General features: G+C 39.3%; 2 protein-coding genes across 2 annotated transcripts in view; both read left to right on the top strand.

The window, feature by feature from the left end:
* LOC133436703 (apolipoprotein A-IV-like) overlaps positions 1 to 20,367 on the top strand; it is a 298,467-nt gene that overhangs the window by 156,024 nt on the left and 122,076 nt on the right. The gene's annotated exons all lie outside the window — the stretch shown is intronic.
* rps19 (ribosomal protein S19) lies at positions 2,027 to 8,914 on the top strand. The gene is made up of 6 exons (XM_061717227.1): positions 2,027 to 2,065; positions 2,712 to 2,782; positions 3,483 to 3,583; positions 5,624 to 5,807; positions 7,370 to 7,424; positions 8,862 to 8,914. Exons 2-6 carry the CDS (start codon positions 2,712 to 2,714, stop codon positions 8,889 to 8,891), a joined length of 441 nt encoding a protein of 146 aa, XP_061573211.1. The 5' UTR covers positions 2,027 to 2,065; the 3' UTR covers positions 8,892 to 8,914.

The following is a 20,367-nucleotide window of genomic DNA, read 5'->3' as shown; positions in this document are numbered from 1 at the left end:
TTTAGATTGTGATAATCACTTCATAGATATTCACAATATATATTAACAAAAACTTGAACACAGGGAAACACATGGTACACCGGTAGATACTTAAATCAGTAGAGTTTAGTTTGATTTGAACAACTCTAGATTATATGTTCTACAGTAGTTATATCAAAGTAAATTATCCCTGTCTGCCTGCCACTTTATATTTATGTAATAGCAATACATTATTTATTTTTGGTGATGATTTATATATGGAGCTGTTCTTTTTTTTGTTTAGATTTAAAATTGGATCACATTCTAGATATAATTTCCTTTTTTTAATAGCTTCACCTTAGTCAGTGAAGACAAAAGTAATTTTATTTATTCAACAATTATGTCTATTGACTAATGTTTTTTTCTCTCTCAAAAAAACAAACAACTTTGTTGATCTAGATTTTTAGCTGAGTTGGTTCAGTCATTTGATTTGACCAACTGCAGCCACCGGCTATGAATACCAAGTCTTTGGGAAAGTGATTAGTGGGATAGTTTTAGTATTTCATTTTGAAGTAATGCAAAAGTCGGAAAACATTTGCGTTTTTGTGATTCAATTAACCCAATTGTTTATCAATTAGAAGGTTCGTTTAGGAAGTTGCAAAAAGTTCTTGGTCAACTCTAGTTAACCTAATCAGTATGACCATTTTATTCACAAATGGATTTGTTTTTAAAATGTTAGGTAAGAATGACAAAACTATTTCTAAGGATACGGTAGAATCTTAAGTGGTGGAAAATGTCAGCAAATACTACTCTTTCCTCAAACCTATCTGAGTAAATGTGACTTTTTTTTCCCCCAAACCTCTTTATTGATTTTACAAAAGAAACAAGGCACATTATACATTCCAGAAGAACATTTGCATCAAAGAACACTGAGCGACCAATGAGTAAAACAAAATAAAGAAGATACAGAGCGAAAAAAGAAAGAAAAGGGATAAACAATAAAATAAAATAAAAAAATAAAAAACGCAAGTGATCAGTCAGGAATTAGGGTACAAACATACTTTTGAAGATGGTGGGCTTTTTGAATCATGCAAGATTTTAAATATTTTTTTTACTGAATTATTTCATTTAGATATGCAATAAAGATTGGATTAATTTTCAAAAAGCGAGATTTATGAAAAAAGAAATTAGCCAATATAATTAAATTATTGATTTGATTTGATTGATTTGTCCTCCACTTGTAAACCAAATGTAATGCTTTCAAATGTAAGAATAGTAATGGTTTGATCATTATAGGTTATCCAGTATTGGAAAGCATACCAAAAGGTCCTAGTTAAGCTACAAGAGAAAAAAAAGATGCTCTAAGGTTTCGATGTCTGCGTTACAAAAAGTACAAATATTCAAATCTAAATTAAACGTTTTATGTAAAAAATCATTACATGGATAGACCTCATTCTTTATTTTAAAATGAACTTGTTTAGCCTTAGGTGGAAGTGGAAAGGAGAGAGTAACTGGTTCTCATCGTAATTAAAAAACTAATAGTATAATGTTGAAACATACAGGACTGTCTCAGAAAATTAGAATTGTGATTTTCTGTAATGCAATTACAAAAACAAAAATGTCGTACATTCTGGATTCATTATAAATCAACTGAAATATTGCAAGCCTTTTATTATTTTAATATTGCTGATCATGGCTTACAGCTTAAGAAAACCCAAATATTCTATCTAAAAAAATTAGAATATTCTGGGAATCTTAATCTTAAACTGTAAACCATAATCAGCAATATTAAAATAATAAAAGGCTTGCAATATTTCAGTTGATTTGTAATGAATCCAGAATGTATGACATTTTAGTTTTTTTAATTGCATTACAGAAAATAAAGAACTTTTTCACAATATTCTAATTTTCTGAGACAGTCCTGTATGTTTCCTGTTCAAAGGTGAAGAGAAACACACTAAAGTAAAATTAGTGTAAATGTGACTTGTGAGTGACTCGAGAGAGGGAGAAGAGGGCTGTGCTCTCGCGAGAACGAACAGGATTTGCCCGTTTTAACTAGGGTTGGAAACCCCGTTCCTCCCTCTTCCCTTCGCTGTTCACAAGCAAGGTAAAACGCTATCCTCCTTTTCTCGCCCTTTTAGCAATAAATTGCTCCAGATCTTATACTTTTTTTCCTCACAGCATTGCCGATATAGATATAAAGTTCACATTTTTCCAGGCATTGAGCCTCGGGGCTGCTTTTTCGGGTTGATTTTGATTTAAAAAGCATTTTATTCGACTGTCGGCTCCTGCTACAGCGCCATCCGTAATGGCCGCCCCCATGCTTCCTCGCTACGGCCTGTTAGCAAGTAACTCTTAGCTTTTTATTTGGTGTTCCACGTCGCGGACGTGCTAAAATACGTAAAGTTATAACAGACTTGATCATTCAGTCGTTAAGTTGTGAAGTAATAATTGCATGAATTTAGGTTTGAATACACTGTAGCGGCGACCACACTAAAGACAGCATGCACATGCTAAGCTCTCATGCCGGCTCATTCTCTTGGTGTTAAAGCTTTTTAATCAGCATTTCAGTTACTGCCGTCTAATATTACAACTGTATTTTAATTATGTATGATATAACTACCGTATCCCGCCAGAGTGCGGCTTTTATTTAGATTTATGTTCAATGTGTGCTGGAGTAAATTGAAACTGTCATCGGCATCGTTGTTATTACTGTTGTATTTATATTTTCAAACTATTCCGTGTTATTTTAGATGCCTGGCGTTACAGTGAAAGACGTCAACCAGCAGGAGTTTGTCCGTGCCTTGGCGGCATTCCTGAAAAAGTTAGTAACATGTATTTTTTCCCTACATAACCTACACCTATGAACAGTACTCGAGTTGTAAAAAAAAAAAATCAGGGGGGATGGTGGATTTTATCACATGGGGACAGATAATTTGTGCTGATTACAAATAATATATTACAAATAATAGCACTGACCAAAATACTGCAGGAATGACATAGCAGCAGTTAAATGCAGCCTTCTGTAAGCTTTAAATATCCACTGGGCTTACATCAAATACATGAAATGTCTCATTTTAGTAAAAAAATCTTATTACACTTAAAACAAGACTCATCACTGGAAAAAACAACAATTTTCTCCTGTTTCAAGTAGATTTTCACTTGAAATAAGTAGAAACATCTGCCAGTGGAACAATATTTTTTTGCTTGTAATAAGATAAATCTTGTCCCACTGGCAGATTTTTCTACTTATTTCAAGTGAAAATCCACTTGAAACAGGTGAAAATTGTCAAATAAGTTATTTTTCTGGTGATGACTAAATGTTGAAATAGCAATACCACATTCATTGATAAAATTACATAAGGGATGGAAAGGGGGATGATTTTGACCGTTTTTATTTCAGGGGGGATGCCATCCCTCCTCAACTCGAGTACTGCCTATGAATTTATGTCTTAGGGCTGGTTTTCATAATTAAAATGTAGAAAGACTGACCATTGATTGTATGCTGATGCTCCTGCCTGCAGGTCAGGAAAGCTAAAGGTCCCTGACTGGGTGGACCTGGTCAAGCTGGGCAAGCACAAGGAGCTGGCTCCCAGTGATGAAAACTGGTTCTACATCAGAGCTGGTGAGTCCTGATATCACTTCATTTAAGTCTTGTCTGTTTTGTATGGCCATGTTTAGAAATAGTTCAAAACTGCAAAGAGAAGTCTCTCTTTACCCCCCCTTTTTATGTAGGGTTTGTTACAAGTCTGGGGTCACCAATCCTGGTCCTCGAGGGCCGGTGTCCTGCATGTTTTAGAGTTTTCTCTGCTTTAACACACTTGATTCTAATTAATCATCGTCATCAGTTTGTCATTGAGGTCTGCACAATTCTCTTAACAGTCACTTTTATCACGGTGCAATGAAGCAGCGAAACATGCAGCACACCGGCCCTCGAGGACCAGGATTGGTGACCCCTGTTATAAGTCATACGGTTTCCAAAGTGGCTTACTTTTACAATATTTGCATGTTTGCTTTTTATTTGGAGATTGAATATGGTTCAGACAGGACTGAACAAACTAATTTAGTGCCATAGAGGTGTCTGAATTTGTCAAAGGCTAAAGTGTGCAAGGCTTTCTGTTTATGCACCTGATAATTAGTGGTAATCCTTTCAAATGCTGTCTGAATCATAGTATAGTGATGTATAGCTGATGTCATCAACCCTTTTCATACATAAAAAAACATGAGCGCATGTGAGGATTCTGCATAAAAAACAAAACGAATCACGTCGGTCTCTTTATCACCCTTTTTATGTAGGGTTTAAGTCATAAGTTTTCCAAAGTGGCTTACTTTTACAATATTTGCATGTTTGCTTTTTATTTGGAGATTGAATAGGGTTCCATGTGAAGTTGTAGTCCATTCAGACAGGACTGAACAAACTAATTTAGTGCCATAGAGGTCTGTATTTGTCAAAAAGGCTAAAGCGTGCAAGGCTCTCTGTTAATTAGTGGTATTCCTTTCAAATGCTGTCTGAATCATAGTGTAGTGATGTATAGCTGATGTCAACCCTTTTCATGCATTAAAAAAAACATGAGCGCATGTGAGGATTCTGCATAAAACACAAAACGAATCACGTCGGCACTGCAACTATTTGCAACAACAGCAACAACGTTGTGACTGCATGTTGGCAGTAACTTGTTGCCATGTAATGGGTAGCACATATCCCCCAAATTAATCAGAACACTGATTTAGGAACACAGCAAATCGAGGATGCAATGAAATTGAAATCTAGGAACTGCTGTCTGCTTGTTTTTGAGGAAGAAATTTCTGTAATTAAAGTAAATTGTTGAAACACTGGGGAGGCATTGACTGTTTTAATATATTGAAATCTAGGGCTGGGGGTAAACAATTATTTTTAAAACGATGAATCTGGCGATTTTCTTTTTTTTTTTTTTTTCCATTAGTCGACTAATGAGTAATTGAACAAGCAAAATAAAAATATAGAAATGTACAAAATAAAAAGGCCAGCCTGTTTACAGTCCAACATAAATCTGTACAAAATTACAAAAGATTTCAAAAAAATGCAGTGCAATGTAAAACAGTGCATTTAAAAGTGGAGGCACCCCCTTGTCTCAACAGTGTTTTGAATTACACTGCATACTATTCAAATGTGTTAATTTAAAAAAAAAAAATGGTTGAGTGGCTTTGGGAGAGTTTTATGAGACTGGTCACTGCAATGTTCTGGTGCTGCTGTGAGGGGAGCTGCTGACCGATGAGATGTGCACTGTGGGGGTGGGTCAGTCGGGCGGCACAGATAACTATCACAGCCTGTTTTGATAATTATCATTAGAAGAAAAAGGATTCTGTCTCAGCTTCTCATGGTTTGAGAGTAGGAGGGCAGTGGGCAGAGGAGCTGGACATATTTTTAATGTGCTGTTCCATATTAAACAAAACGTACGGGCTCCCCATCAAAGCAGTCTGCGGCTCTGCACAGTTGGGATATAGACATAGGACGAGAGACCGGGCGAGCAGCCACCCAGCTTCAGAATTAAGACAAGGCTGTATGCGTTTTTCTTTTGTACTGACGCCAAAGAATACTAATTCAAATCTGACTTGTTTCATGTTGAAGCCAGTTTACTGTTTTGTGAGTGTAAGTCCAAAACAATGTCATTCTGTCCTCCCACAGCATCCACAGTTCGCCACCTGTATCTCAGAGGTGGTGCTGGTGTTGGCTCCATGACAAAGATCTATGGTGGCCGCAATAGAAACGGCGTGTGCCCTGCCCACTACAGCGTAGGCTCAAAGAATGTGGCTCGCAAGGTGCTCCAGGCCCTTGAGCTACTGAAGATGATCGAGAAGGATCCCAATGGGTAAGTGTGTTTACCTGAAAATAATAAAAACAACTTTAAATCTGTGTAATTTGCAATTAACATGTTTTTGTAATTGAAATTTGAAAAGTATCTGTTTGGTTAAACAAGTTTTTCTTTAACTCTTTTGGAGGAGGGATGATGTACTAAAGGCTGCAACTGCCTGCTCTGTTTGCTTTTTCTTTATTGCCTTGTGTCCTGTACTATTTACAGCTTCTAGGTATTTTTCTCATGGTTAAAAATTGGAAAAAATGCTTCTGGGTTACCAAGTTAGTATTGCACATGTGCCGATCCCAGAAAAATTGCCTTAGTATTGATTGATATAGAGAGATCAGTCAGAGCTGTTCACTGCATTTCTGAACATGTTACGTTCCAAATTTAGAGCTCCTCTGATGTAGGTGATGCAATTTGTCATTTATTTACTGGTTATCTTTTTGTTCTGCACCATTGGATACCAAGAGTAATATTCTAATTGACACAACTGCCATGGACACACTTTAAACACTAGAACCTGAAAGTTATGAGCAAGGAATTAATTAATTTTGAATATTGGATTTAGCTGAACACAACATGTATGCACTTTCATCACACTATAATCTTCTCCCAGTTTCCATTGTATCTTGTGACACCCTGATGCTTAACCATTCATAACCTAAACTCCAGCTTATTCAACAGAACAGAATGGCCGCAGGCAAAAATATGCTTTTGAAGATAACTTAAGCAATAATATGTTCTGTTGAATATGGATGTAATTAGGGCTCTGTGTGAGCACCAAAAATTGTGCTCAATGATCTAGAGGTATGTGGTCTGTGGTGTCATTAATCAGACTATTCTCTAACAGAAACAGGAATGTGAAGAGTATCGTGTATGTCATTTAAACATTCATGTTTTTTTAATTTAGAATAAAGTCAGAAGTCAGGATGTTGATTAGAGATGCAAACATGACGAATGTGTTTGTCTTTATCTCATGGCTCTCCTCAAATCCTTGGTCTAATCCACTTGTTTTTAAGGAACACACATTTCCTACCCACAAGTCTTATTACCAGTTCTGTTAGCACACTTTGGAAATTGTCTAATTAAAAAGTGTGCCTTCTGAAACATAAGGAATTGCCATATATTTAATGTTTAACTTTTGGATTAGCCTTTTTTTAGCTCTGGGTGCTCAGGTCTGGTGGTGTCTTCATGTCAATTAGACCTGGGTGTAAATGTTATATGCTGCACAAACTGTAGGAGCTCACAGCCTCGTTCAGAGAGGTGAGGGCCTGACAATAGGTACTTTGATGACAAAAGTCAGTTTGTCATAATTTCTGTGCTTTTATTTGGTGTTAAATAAGTCATCACCAGCTTCTGTTGACTGAATATTATGAAATGATATAGGAGTTTTTCACATTATAGGTTTTAAGTTAGATACTTTTGGTACAATGTGAAATGCGTAACACACAACTTCTCCCTCCTCCTCAGCCTTAATGGATAATGACTTAGCCTCTAGTGGCTAAAGTAGTGTGCTAAACAAGTTAAAGAAGTTAATTCCATGAATTTCACTCAATTTCTTTATTTTTTTTTAGTGGCCGTAGGCTGACCTCCCAGGGAACCAGAGACCTGGACAGAATTGCTGGACAGGTGAGGAATAAATGTATTCTAATCAGGAGGAAGACTGCAAATTATCCTTTTTTAAACATCTTGGCAGAAAAACAAGAACAAGATTGCTGTAGGCCCGACTGTGTAGTGTAGGCTACTGTCCTGACTAAATAGATATTGCATGAATAAGCGAGGTTAGACGCAGCAGTTTCATGCACCACAGGCCTTCACTGGTTTGATTATCGTTCCATGTTCACCACAGCGCGCTCAGAGCATTCAATGTCTGTTTTTATATAGCCATTTGTTGTTCGTTTAAACCGTAATGCGAGAGAGCAAGAGTGAGGTCTGCAGTCTTGGTTATTAGTTGTACTGGTTTTTGTAATATGTTTAAACTTAAAACGACTTATGCAAGTAGTTATGTCTCTTTGTATTACTTTGTCCTGTTGACAAGATCCGCAACCAGATGTTGGAATAGTTTGAATGTTTTTTAGAGGGAGTATTCGAACATCATTTTGACAGCCCTATTGTACATGTTGTGGATGAAATTATTCTCTTGAATGTTATCTGACTGAAACATGTGTAGTTGCGCAAAAAATTGCAGATACTGGCTATAATTGTGGTTCTTCGATGCTAATCAGTTTTTAACTCAAATTTTATTGATTTATCGGTTTGGTCTTTTTGAAGTCTTAACCAGTACCCCCCCATGCATTATTATAATGTAAATGCTCTGGTGTTGGGTTCCCTAGCTGTTAAATGTTGTTCCAGTTTCAAACTGGGTGGCAAACTTGTTGTTTTGTAATCTGAAAAACTGAATAAGCTCTTGTTTTTATTTCTATGTAGAAATAGATGAACCTTGCGACAGTTGGTCCTGCAAGACTTTATATGACATTGATCTTGTTGCAAGCTTTCTTTTGCCAGCTAAAATCTGTCTGCATCTTGTATGCACCTGAAAATATTAGTCTTTGCTACCAACAACTCAAAGCTGGGCCTTGTTAAAAATCAGAAGAAGCAGCATTGTTTTGATGAACCAATTGTAGAAAGGGTAAACGGGAGGAGGGAATTGGTTTGCGAGTCTGTGTACGGCCCCAGTTTCCTTGTTTACTCATATTAATGAGAAGTATGCAGATGAAGAGACCTGGGCTTGGTGCGGCTTTTCGGCTGCATAAAACAAATATGCGTGGCTTCATTACCACTTCTTCAATACCTCTTGTGCTGTAGCTTCGGTTGGCATTTTAGTCATGCATTTTCTCCCAAGTTAGGCTAAATAACTAAAGGTTTTTTTTGTTTTGGAAATTATATTACCCACTTTGTAAAATTTACAATTTGACAGTATCTTATCGTCATGAGTTGTGTACTTTTGAAGCGCTTTTGCAAATGGTGAAATATGTAAACCTTGAATGGCTTAAACAATGTTAAAATGTATAACTTAATTTCAGGAACAAAACATTTAATATTCCTTTTCTTTTTTGTCCTCCACAGGTTGCAGCTGCAAACAAGAAAACTGCTTAATAAATCATTTTTTGGAAAAAGTCTAGAGCTTTGTTTTCTTTTGTGGTCATTAATACCATGATGTATATTTTTTTATATATGATCTTCAGTTTGAATGAAAGGGCTTAAATTATAGATCTATCATTTTCAGTCATTGGTAGTTTCTCAGCCGATATGACTGATGTAAAAGAGGGTCCTCGTCCTGATTGCAGGCTTTTGTGAATTAATCTGGTGTGTAGTTTAAATGTCATTTCCTCTATAGGGTACTGAATTACTTCCTTTCTTCACATCCTCATATTAGAAAAAGGTGAATTCTTGTTTCACTTGGCATTCTGAAAAGGTTTTCTGAGAGCCGTGGAGCCAGTGCAGCTTCTCATCAGTGGGCAGACACTCCACTGTTACACGGCTCCTCTCCCAGCCACGGCTGGCCTTTGTTCTAGCCGCTGTGTTCATGTCTTGGATGTATGTCCCCCTGGAACAGATTGATCTGTGATGACAAGTATTTAGAAATGAAGGCGGATGAAAATGTCTCCATCAGCAGCACATTACACTTGCAGAATGATGTCATTATTCAGTAGATTCACTTGCACCCACAGTGCCACCAAGAGATCAAAACAAGCATTTTTTTTTTTTTTTGCTTCCACGCCACAACTGAATGTAAAACTAACATTCAACCAAGTTACTGTGAAGACTTTATTTTTGAAAACAAATAGTGTGTACATTGTTACTTAAAGCGAAGTTGCAGTTAGTCTAATTTGTACTAGGGCATTTTTAAATGTTTCCTTAATATAGCTATATTCTGTTCAAAAATAGTAATTATTCTTTTCCTTTCAGTTTCAAATAGTGCTGTTTTATGTGGTCAATTTTCAAATAATGTTGCACAACACTTAGACTCCAAGAATCAACTGGTGTAGCTGTACATCTGAAATCCTGCAGAGGGTGCCAGAACCTATGAAATGTGTCACCTACACACACTGGTGAGGTCATCAGGTTAACTTGGAAATTGCTGAAAGCATAAGCATTTAAAACTAACCTCTAAAAATAGTTGGTGTTTTTAGAAAATTCCCTCATGGAATTTTGTAAAGGGTACCAGTAGTTTTGAGGGATACTTTTCATTACTTTCCCACATTGATTTTGAGTATTAATACATAAAAACATTTCTTAAATGTTCACTGACATCTTTGTTGGGTCAGCATTGTGCAAGCATCAAACTGCTTATTCTTCCCTGACCTCCTTCCAAATGTCATTCAACTGGCCCACAGCTAGCAGTCGGGTGTTGTTGGTAATGCAGTTTACATTTGTCCCGTTAGTAATGATGCACATTCCTTTCATATGAGCTCTGTGTCTAAATGAGGAGCTCTGCAACCGTACGCTACTCCCCAACGTCACTTGGACTTGGCCGCCTGTGTGCAAGTGAGCTCAGTGGAGTCCTGAGTATACAAGATAGCACTGAATAGCTGTCAACTGCGGGGCTGTTTCGCACTGTATTTGTGTAGATGACAAACAATGGATTATGTGCTGATCCGAGTGGGCATCTGTCCTCCTTCCTCGTGTCAGTCATAAGTTATTCTGCACATCTCTATTAAATAATCTGCAGGACCAAGAGTATGTTTGTTTATACACGCATATATATTCATCTTCATGTCCCCGCTCCCTTCTGTTTTTGGTTGGAAACAGCTGTTCCTGAACACCTGAACCCATCATTGCATTCTCCTTTATCCATTCCCTCTCTTCCCCCCTCAGTCCCTTGTTTATATCATGCGTTTCATCCTAACCTGTAATTTAGAGGAGAGGAGGAGGAACGTGTCCTTGAGTGATGGATAGAAAATGTGTGGAATCTGCCTGACTTCCTGCTGTTCAGCTGTGTGCATGAACGTGCTTGTCTGCATTCAAAGATAGTATTTACCTTTTTTTTTCCTAGCAATTCTACCTCCAGTCAATCACCTTGTTTGTGCACCAATGTGTCATTGTGTGCAGCATAATTATCAGCTTACTTCACAATGTCAGCTTCTGTTGTTCAGCAATTACCTCATTTAACAAATGCACATCCAAGTGTTTTTCTTTTTTTTTGCGTGTGTGTGTGTGTGTGTGTGTGTGTGTGTGTTTGTGTTTGTGTTGTGGCGGCTGCACCTTCTCAGTCTCCCAGTTCTTTGGCAGCTCAGCTTGATCACACTGAGAATGGCTGCCGACCTGCCTGCCACCTCAGCGGGGTTGGATGTGGCAGATAACTAAGAAATGTCTCTGCTGCTGCTCCAGTCTCTTCAAATAGAAGCACTATCAGGCGAGCCTGCAGACATTGTCAACCCCACAGCCTTATGCCCCGTGGCGTGTTTTCGGAAAAATGACATGACGTTCCCCAGAAAGTTTCCCAGCATTTCCTGAGTCCTGCCAGAGCCAGTCACCAGAGTTGTGGAAGCAGGTTTAGATGACTTGGGCCGAGTGGAGATAACATCAGCACTTCCTGCTGCTGCTGCACACAAAGCCTTTCTCGTAAACTGCTGCGTTTTCTTATCAAAACAATGATCTCGTCTTTTTTCTCAGTTCTTGTAAACTCAAATCTAAGTTCTCATTTATTTGTATAAATATTGAAATCAATCAATCAATTTCCTTTAGGAAGATCTTTTTTTCTTTCGCTTTACGTTATGGATTGTGACGGTATGGGACAATAGATCTAGTCTTGAGGGCTCTTAAGGTGTTCTTAATGTAGGTGGGAAAGGTTTGACCTTGCCTGCAAGAAGGTTTGTTTAAAAAAAGCCTGAGGCCAAAAGGTCGCAATTGTTTCAGGAAAGAGCGGAGCTGCAGCCCACTGCATTACGTTTCAGTAAGAAAACTCATAAAAGAAGTCTGGTGTGAGCAGCTGTTTGATGGGTGCGTTTGCTGTTTTATTCAGAAAGAAAATAGTGGACAGTTTAAAGGTTTTACCTGCGTGCCTGCTACGTGTGCTGCTGTTCATCTGCATGCCGTCAGCTCTAATCCCTCATCTTGTGCTTGCCTTGAAAGCAGGTGGTGTAAACACGCAGCGTGCCGCCCAGCCTTCCTGGCACCACAGGACACTGTAGCCCGGCCCCACAGCAGGTGTGTGTGTGTGTGTGTGTGTTTGGTGTGTGTGTGTGTAAGCAAACCATGTGTCAGTGACTTGTGTGTGGCTCCTCAGCCTGCGAGTCTGAATCCCCTCCACCTGTCACGGAGGGTGGGGTGCAAAGGGAGGATGACAGTGCGCAGAACAGATGCCGTCTACAAAGCCAGCCGAACCGTCTGAATTGCACAGATTGTCCTCCGTGCATGTGTTTATGTGTGAAAGCCTTTGTTATATGCATGCTCGTGCATGGTAACATTCAGATCCGAGCTTTCAAGTCAGTCATACTTTGATGCTCCTGGCCTGAGCTTTCTTGCGCTCAGAACAGAAGTGTGACAGAGCCAGCCAGATGCCTCGGCGTGACACTGAGCGGCTGTGGCGAAGGCTGACACGGTGACAGGCCGAGATAGGAGGAAGTGTGTCTGTTTGTTGTCCTGTACTTCGTCACTTCACTATCTCTCTAACTATCTTTCTTTGTGTCTGTGGGAGGGATGGCTAATCTCCGAACGAATGCCAAAACAAGTGTCAGAAAGTAGTCAAATCCTGTAAGAACTCGACCGGCAGAGTCGCTTCAACTAGCTTCTCAGGCTCTGTGCTTAAAAACTCTGTCTCACCACACTTCCAGACATGTTTTTAATCTAAAAGATTGAATGAATCTACAAAGATGTCTTCTTTCCTAATAGTCTCAGGTTGAGCTAACCTCACATGTGATGGCCTTGTGCTATTAAGAGTTTAATATGAGCCTGAACAATCGACTGCATAAGTGTTTGTGTTCTTTGCAACTGATGACAGAATTTGGACGAAGAAAACTCCCTGCTGTGTTGTAATATCTAAAATAGCTTCCAAGGCTACATCAAAACACCATGAAAGAGATCAGATTGATGAAAAGTTGTCAGAGCAGCCACTGGCTTTTGCCTGGTTAAACATTAATAGAGTCTCAACAGTTTAACAAGTTAAAGAGTAAGAAACTTAGAATAATTTCCTTCTCGTACTTTTTTTTGTTCCTTGTGTTTTATTCCTAAATGTATTCCTCCTCCTCAGTGCTGCAATCGTAGTCTTTCAATTCATGGCTCAGATGAGCTTCCTCTTTTAACCTTTGTGGTCCCCTCATTATTCTCTTGACTATTTTCTCTTTTATTCTTTCTCCCCACATAACTTTTTCTATCCTATTCTAACACCAAGATATACATCGTTCTTCCTTTTCAGGGCACTATAAAGTGGAATAAAATTCACCTCTTTTTCCACCGTTTGCATAATTTTGCTGACAAATAAATCAACAGCAATAATCACAAACCTCACCTCTTGGACATGAATGATCCAAGACAACCTTTGCTTTAAGAAGAGTAGGCTGACATCGTCAGATGCACAAAACAAAAGGTCTGCACATTTGAGAAGTGTTCAATACGTTGTCTTCCTTTCAATTAACCTACTTTTTTTACTGATGCAATTTTGGTCTAAACATGTTAGTTGCAAGACTGTAACAGCTGAGAGATAACAGGACTTGTAGATGTTAAAAGATGTGATTCATCAGATGAGTCATATTCAAGTCATCACTCAGTAAGACATTTTTTTTTTCTTTGCAGTTCTTAATTACAGTTTGGTCATACTTGTATCTTCTAAAAAGGTTTTTATTTTAAAAACACTGGACTTAAAACATACTTAAAAACACAAGACGTTTCAGTGTTCATCCAAACACCTTCATCAGTTGTTTGGTCCACAGGAAGTAGCTATGGCAGTTATAGACTCAAAGGAGTCACATGACTAAGGTCACATGACTCTATAACTGCCAGAGCTACTTCCTGTGGACCAAACAACTGATGAAGGTGTTTGGATGAACACCGAAACGTCTTGTGTTTTTAAGTATGTTTTAAGTCCAGTGTTTTTAAAATAAAAACCTTTTTAGAAGAACTTTCTACCTGGATAAATGAATCTCCACAGACGTCATACTTGTATCCTTTAACCTTTTCAAGATGAACATACTGATTATTATACAGATGATTTGACTTAATACAGAGTAATTAATGTTGTATCTGTTTTTAATAGTACTGAATGTCATTCTGGTATGTCTGCTGCTTGTTCTTGGCAATGTTAATGCTGCAGAAATGAGCCTGAATAGCCTTCAGGATATCTGCACTAGACAGCAACCTGTAGATGAAACCATTCAGCTGAACTTCAGTGATCAGTGATCTCGTATAGGAGCAGCTTCAGTGAGATTGTCTTGTGACTTTCCAACATGGTTTCCATTTGAATTTCGGTGAGTAAAGCAGATGAAGCTATAGAGCCTCGTGGATTCAGCGGCGTTGGACCACATTGTACAAGATTGTCTGTAGTTATTGTGTATGTGGATGAGAGAGTGATTCATGACAGCCGGTCCAGGTGTGCTGCATTTCTGCGAGTACCTGGGAGTGTGCTGTACAGTCAGGGTTGTACAGGTTAGGGAATGAATTTCAGGCTTCTGTCATGCCGGTGCTTGCTGTACGTCTATTTCACACCGTGACCTCCTCGGCTCCCCTTCACCTGGACGAATTCCAACAGGAGCAATTTTTTTCTATCTTCTCCACTTTTCGTCTGCCTTTTCCCCTCAACCCCTGTTTTCACGGCTGGCATTATTTCACCGTTCCTTTTTGTGGATTTTGATAACACAATATCTGCTCTCTTGTGATATTTTTTCTTACCTTCATATTCTCTGCACGTCTCCATTTCTGTATTTTTTTGCAGTTGAGGTGTTCAGGCCCACTCCAAGTGCACAAATATTTAGACACATGTGTTTTCTCGGAGCTTGTTTGTCAGACGAGGGATGTCGAAGAAGAGGCTGCCTGGAAAAATCTGTGCGTGCAAACGTTGTGTGACAGGCAGGTTAGACTGTTAGTGCAAACCTTATTAGCCAGGGAGCCTCTTTCAAAGGCTCCTCCTCTAAGTGTTCATCAAACCATTTCCTGAAAAGAATTTAATCGAATCAACCTCCGTTGGGAAAAAAAGAGGTTTCAGATGCTACACAAATTTCTTAATTGTTTTGTAGTGGTGATTCTGTAAATTGTTGTATGCCTTTTCTTGTTTGTGACAAATAAATTGGGTGCCATTGGTGGGCCAGTGTGCTGAACTAAAAGCGTAATTTGGCATTAATCCGAGCTAATTTACTTCCGGCACACCACACAGAGAATCTTCTGGGAGTGCAATTAACGTGTCATCCGGGTTCTGCTGTGGCAGCGGTTTAGTGCAACATTATGTCCTTTTCTAAGTGGGCGGGTCAGTAAAGCAAACGCTGGGTTAACCTCGCCGGGTCCTGAAAGAGGAGTTGCATGCCCAATTTCTCATTTTATTTTCTCATTATTTCATTTTTTTCTCTACTCTTCATTATACAGTTTTTTTTCCCAACCTCTTGCTCTCCATCTCCATCTCTTTTTCCCATCTGGCTGCTCCAGCTGAGGTCAACACAGTCGGCTCGGCGGCAGCAGCACCGGGATGCAGGAATCTCATGAATAACAATGCAACAAACTGTCAGGCCCCCTGACATTTGGAGAGCGTGTGTTAAATTAAGTTCATTTCAATATTATGATTGTAATCTGAAGAGGATTGGACCTGTTTCCTGCTGCTCTTAATAAAATGCCGAACTTCACTGGAAACAATCACTCTGTCGTTGATATCGTCAGGCTTTCTGAGCTGGCAAAATGATGCCCGACTGTTTTGCTTTTGTTACCCTTTCTACAAAGTTGAAACTTTACTGATAACATTCAGGCAAGCCTTACACACTCAGCTGAGAAGAGATGTTTGTGCTTTGCATATCACATTGCACACAAACAAGCAAATACAATGAATCGTGTCTTCCGCCCTCCGGCTGTCTGCTCCTCCAAACCAGTTCCTCAAGTTCAAGGTCTGGCCACGTCTCAGGCCCCTCTTGCCTCTACTCACATGAGTCTTGTCCTCTCCATTAGAGCTCGTGTGCATGAGGAGCACCTTTGTGTCAGTGTGAGAACAGTTTCATGTCATCTTGATCTAGTTTTCTCAGTCCTCTTACTTACTTTCCTTTCACATTTTACACGTCAATTTCTTTCTCTCTCCTTTGCTGTCTAACCGGTTTTCCTAAATTTCTCCCTTTAGCTCCCTGCCATTCACCCATCCACAAGTCTTTTTCTTTCTCTATTTGCTCACCCGGCGGGGCAGCCACGAGGCAGCGCGTGTATTTGAGGAGCATAATCTACCCCTTTTCCTCTTCCAATTTCCATTTCAATCCTCAATTCACAGCTGGAATCGGAGCCCTCTGCATGCAGATGAGCATGAAGTTGACGGTTTCTGCGCACTCAGACAAGTGAAGGGGAAAAAGAAGGGGGGGGGGGGAACAAAGAGGGGTGCAGAAGACTTGATTCAGTGAAAAACCACATTTACAGAGAGAACAGGAAAAGAAATTAACCCAACTTAAATGTCTTTCAGTTACAAACCATAGTTCTTAATCTCTACACCGCTGAAACGCTTCAGTTTCTCTAAGACGCCCCTCTTGGAAGGTGGTGATAACCGAACAGCTGCTCATTCATTTATGCTGTTATACTGAGGTGTGATTAAGCGGCTGTTAGAGACATTGTCCAAGCAGTAGTTTGCATGGTTTATCAGGTCTAGCAAGAAAAAGCTGGACCACAGATGAGGCTTTTTGGATGCAGCATCTTCACTGAGAGAGTATTACTCCCTTTGGTGTAGATTTTAGGGTTTACAACAGACTTCTAATGTAAAAAAAAAAAAAAAAGTAGAAAAGAATGAACATAAAAAAACTAAAATGCACAACGAGTCATAACTATGAAGAAAATATGTCCTGCTGCTTTATTATCTTATCTTTATTATCCCGTTTTTCTGCTGAAAATGATCTCAATGTGACCTTGTGTGAATGTGCTTGAAATCTAGCTCATAATATCTTGTTTTATGCAATCCAAAGTGCTTTAGGGATATAAACTTGCATATTGATTTCCTTTGAATAATTGATATCATGCAGAATCATGGAAAGCTGAGTCAATCCTTGTACCACTAATCAAAGAGCCCAACATCAAAATGTGGTTTGGTAAAGTCCTTGCTCACGTGGACTCTCACCATAAACTATGTCATTCATTGTAATCAAATACACATTTCTATTAATCTACCCACAGGCTGGTGCTGCGTCACGACCCGTAACATCTTGTCAGATGACAATCGACCGCAAGGTCATCGTTGCAGCCGGGACCTTGCCGATGACATCAGAGTTGGGTTTTGTCCAATGTGAGTCACACTGGACTGACAAACGGTGAATATGTATGAGTGTCTAACCCTGAGCGGGAAAACAGAGGACTCGTGAAAGCGTGATGCGCCAAGTGCTTGCAGTACGTGGGGTTCAGATACAAAAACACCCACGTACATGAGCACTGACTGATGTCACTGGTGTGGGACGGGGCCCCTGATGCGCTCTGCTGGTGTTACGCACCCAGCTACTCCAATTTCAGGCTCATTCCTTTTATTTCAAAAACCATCTGCTGCCAACTGATTACAGTCACAAATATTGATTTCAGTAGGCGATTTCAGCAGCAGAACTAATTCACTCACACAAAGGCAATGAGATGTGGTGAGCTATTTTGACTTAATATTCCTACTTAACTGTTCAACAGTCACTTTAAGCAGTAATTGCCAAATCTTTGAGTGGCATGGCCTTTTTTAAAAAGCCCTCAAATTAAAAGTAATAATAATTCTCCATCTCTTTGCTCATAACTCAACATATTAACACACACGCACACACATACAGTGGCAACAATAGTATGTCAACAACTTGGAAGTGACTTTTTTCACATTCATTTGTCATAAATTGTGATTTTATCTTCATCTGAGAAACAACAATATACAAAAACTATGTGTTTATGCTGATCACACATAAACCATAATAGCTTTTTGTGTTTATATTGATTACTATTATACATTAGTTTACTGTGCTCGAATAAAAGTGTAGGCACAGGCTAACTAACTCAATGACCGCTATTTGGGTCTGTAATGAGTTTGGAGATGAGGTTTAGAGCTACTTTGATAAAAGACACCTTCACGTTTTAAGTCTGTCGTACATAGGAAGCATTTCATGATTTGAACCGTGCCTTGCAAAAGGAAATCTCTGAAGACACGTGATGGAGAGTTGTTAACCTGTATGAGGCTGAAAAGGCATACGAATGACATCCATCAGCCCATAGTTCAACAAAATGAGGCCATTCATTCCTGTGGCTGCTCTTACAGTAGATGTGGGCGCGCAGCCAACATGACTCGTTCACAATGTGACAAAGAAGACCCCACAAGTAACAGCTGAAGTCTTGAGGACGTCGCTGGAGCTGACGCCCATCTCTGTTCAGTCTACCAGAAGAAATTCGTTGAGGAGTCGGGGCATCCGCGGTAAACAAAAAAGAGAGAGCCGCTGCTTTACAAAATAAACATTCCTGCGGGCCTGAAGCGTGCCAAAGAGCGCCTTGGCAATCTATAACACTGCTGGGAAAATGTTTTGTGTGTTAATAAAACGAAATCCAGGATGTTTGGCAAGAATGTCAGCACTGTGTAGGACTGAAAGAGGGCGCAGCTTACCAACATCCAGACATCCTTCACGCTGTGAAGTATGGTGGGGGGAGTAGTATTATTTGGCCTTGCCTTGCTGCCTCAGGACCTGGACCACATAATACTATGAAGTGGAAAACACCATCCCAAATTCTACCAAAGTATCTGAGTGGATTGGACATCCTGCAAGTGTAAGTTGGTCGTTGCAGTAGGACAGTGGTGGGTAGAGTAGCCAAAAACTGTACTCAAGTAAAAGTACTGTTACTTCCGAATAACATGACTCAAGTAGAAGTAAAAAGTAGTCATCCAAATAATTACTTGAGTAAAAGTAAAAGAGTACGGTACTTGGTGAAAAAACTACTCAAGTACTGAGTAACTGTTGAGTAACGTCTGATTTATTTCTTTAACACGACCATTCAAACAGACAAAAGTACAAAATAATCATCTTCAGGCAAATTAAATCAATAAAATAAATTAAAATTAATAAAAAAATAGCTTAAATTAAAATAAGCTTAAAGTAAATTCAAGTACTTTAATAAATAATAAAATAACAGAATAGAAAAATAAATTAAGCATAAGTAGCACAAAATGTCAAGCCTTTGTACTTTGTGTAATTTTTTAACCAGGCAGAACTAGAACAAACATGAACTCATAGAAACTCTGTGTGTGTTTGAGTCTAGTTGTAAATGTGACAAAACATGCAAAAACAAACATTTTTCCCAAAGAATCACTCAGTGATGTCATGAGATTGACGCATACGTGGATAAAAGGGATAAAAGAAAAGTAACAAGCTCAACGTAGCCTAATGTAGTGGAGTAAGAGTACAGTTTCTTCTTCACAAATCTACTCAAGTAAAAGTAAAAAGTACAGTGATTCAAAACTACTCCTAAAAGTACAACATTTCCCAAAACTTACTCAAGTAAATGTAACGGAGTAAATGTAACTCGTTACTACCCACCTCTGCAGTAGGACAATGGACCTGAACATTCAACGACTATTGTGTAGATCAGATCACATTTTATGGCAAAATAATACAGGAAACTAAGAAGTACTTGTTCTTGACATTGCAGATATACACTTGTGCACACAGCTGCATCTTCTTGGTTGTCTCAGTAGTGTTATATACAGTTGCCAGTCTCGTTCACAGTGGCAGCTTGTTACAGCTTTGCATTAAATCTTGTCATGGCCAATAGTCTGCCCAGCCCAGTAAACCAAGCTAGACAAACTGCCCGGCCACTCCGTGGGGGCCCTGCATCTCGCCAGCACTCACTCTTGCTTTTATTGACAGGCACCATCCCTTCCTGCCTCTCGTCTGTTCTTTTCTCTCTCTCTCTCCATCTCCTGCCTCAAATTGAGTTGCTACAGTCTGAAATGCATAGTCATTGCTGACTCTTCCTCTCGCTCAATCCTCTCCTCATTTAATGATAAACAACAAACTCATGCTTTCTCTTTTATTTTTAATCCGTCTGTCCTGTGGTTTCTCACTCCCCCTGCACTAATTAACCCTCCACATCCACTCTATTATTTTACACCCCCTCCCGCCATCATCCTACACTTTCCCTCCTCTTTTCTATGATTCTACCGAACCCCTAATGCCCTCCTGCAGAGTCACAGAAGTCTGCATTGATGACAACACTTGGCCATGCATGCGTGAGCGTGTGTCACAGTCGGTCAGGCTCCCATTGTGAACGTAATGGCATAATTACTAATGCATTATTGGTAAAAAGGGGGCAGAGAGAGGTGGTTTACAAAGACACACGGAGGGAGAATGATGGACATGATGAGAGCTCAGTGAGTCCAGCGGAAGAGAGAGAGAGTTGTGAGCAGGGAATAAGATGGTGGAGTCTGACAGAAAACAAAAGTACAGAGCAAAAGATATTT

The sequence above is a fragment of the Cololabis saira genome, chromosome 3, assembly GCF_033807715.1.
Source record: "Cololabis saira isolate AMF1-May2022 chromosome 3, fColSai1.1, whole genome shotgun sequence".
Classification (NCBI taxonomy): Eukaryota; Metazoa; Chordata; class Actinopteri; order Beloniformes; family Belonidae; genus Cololabis; species Cololabis saira.
Note: the sequence above shows the minus strand (reverse complement) of the source record. Positions and strands in the feature narration are given on the sequence as shown.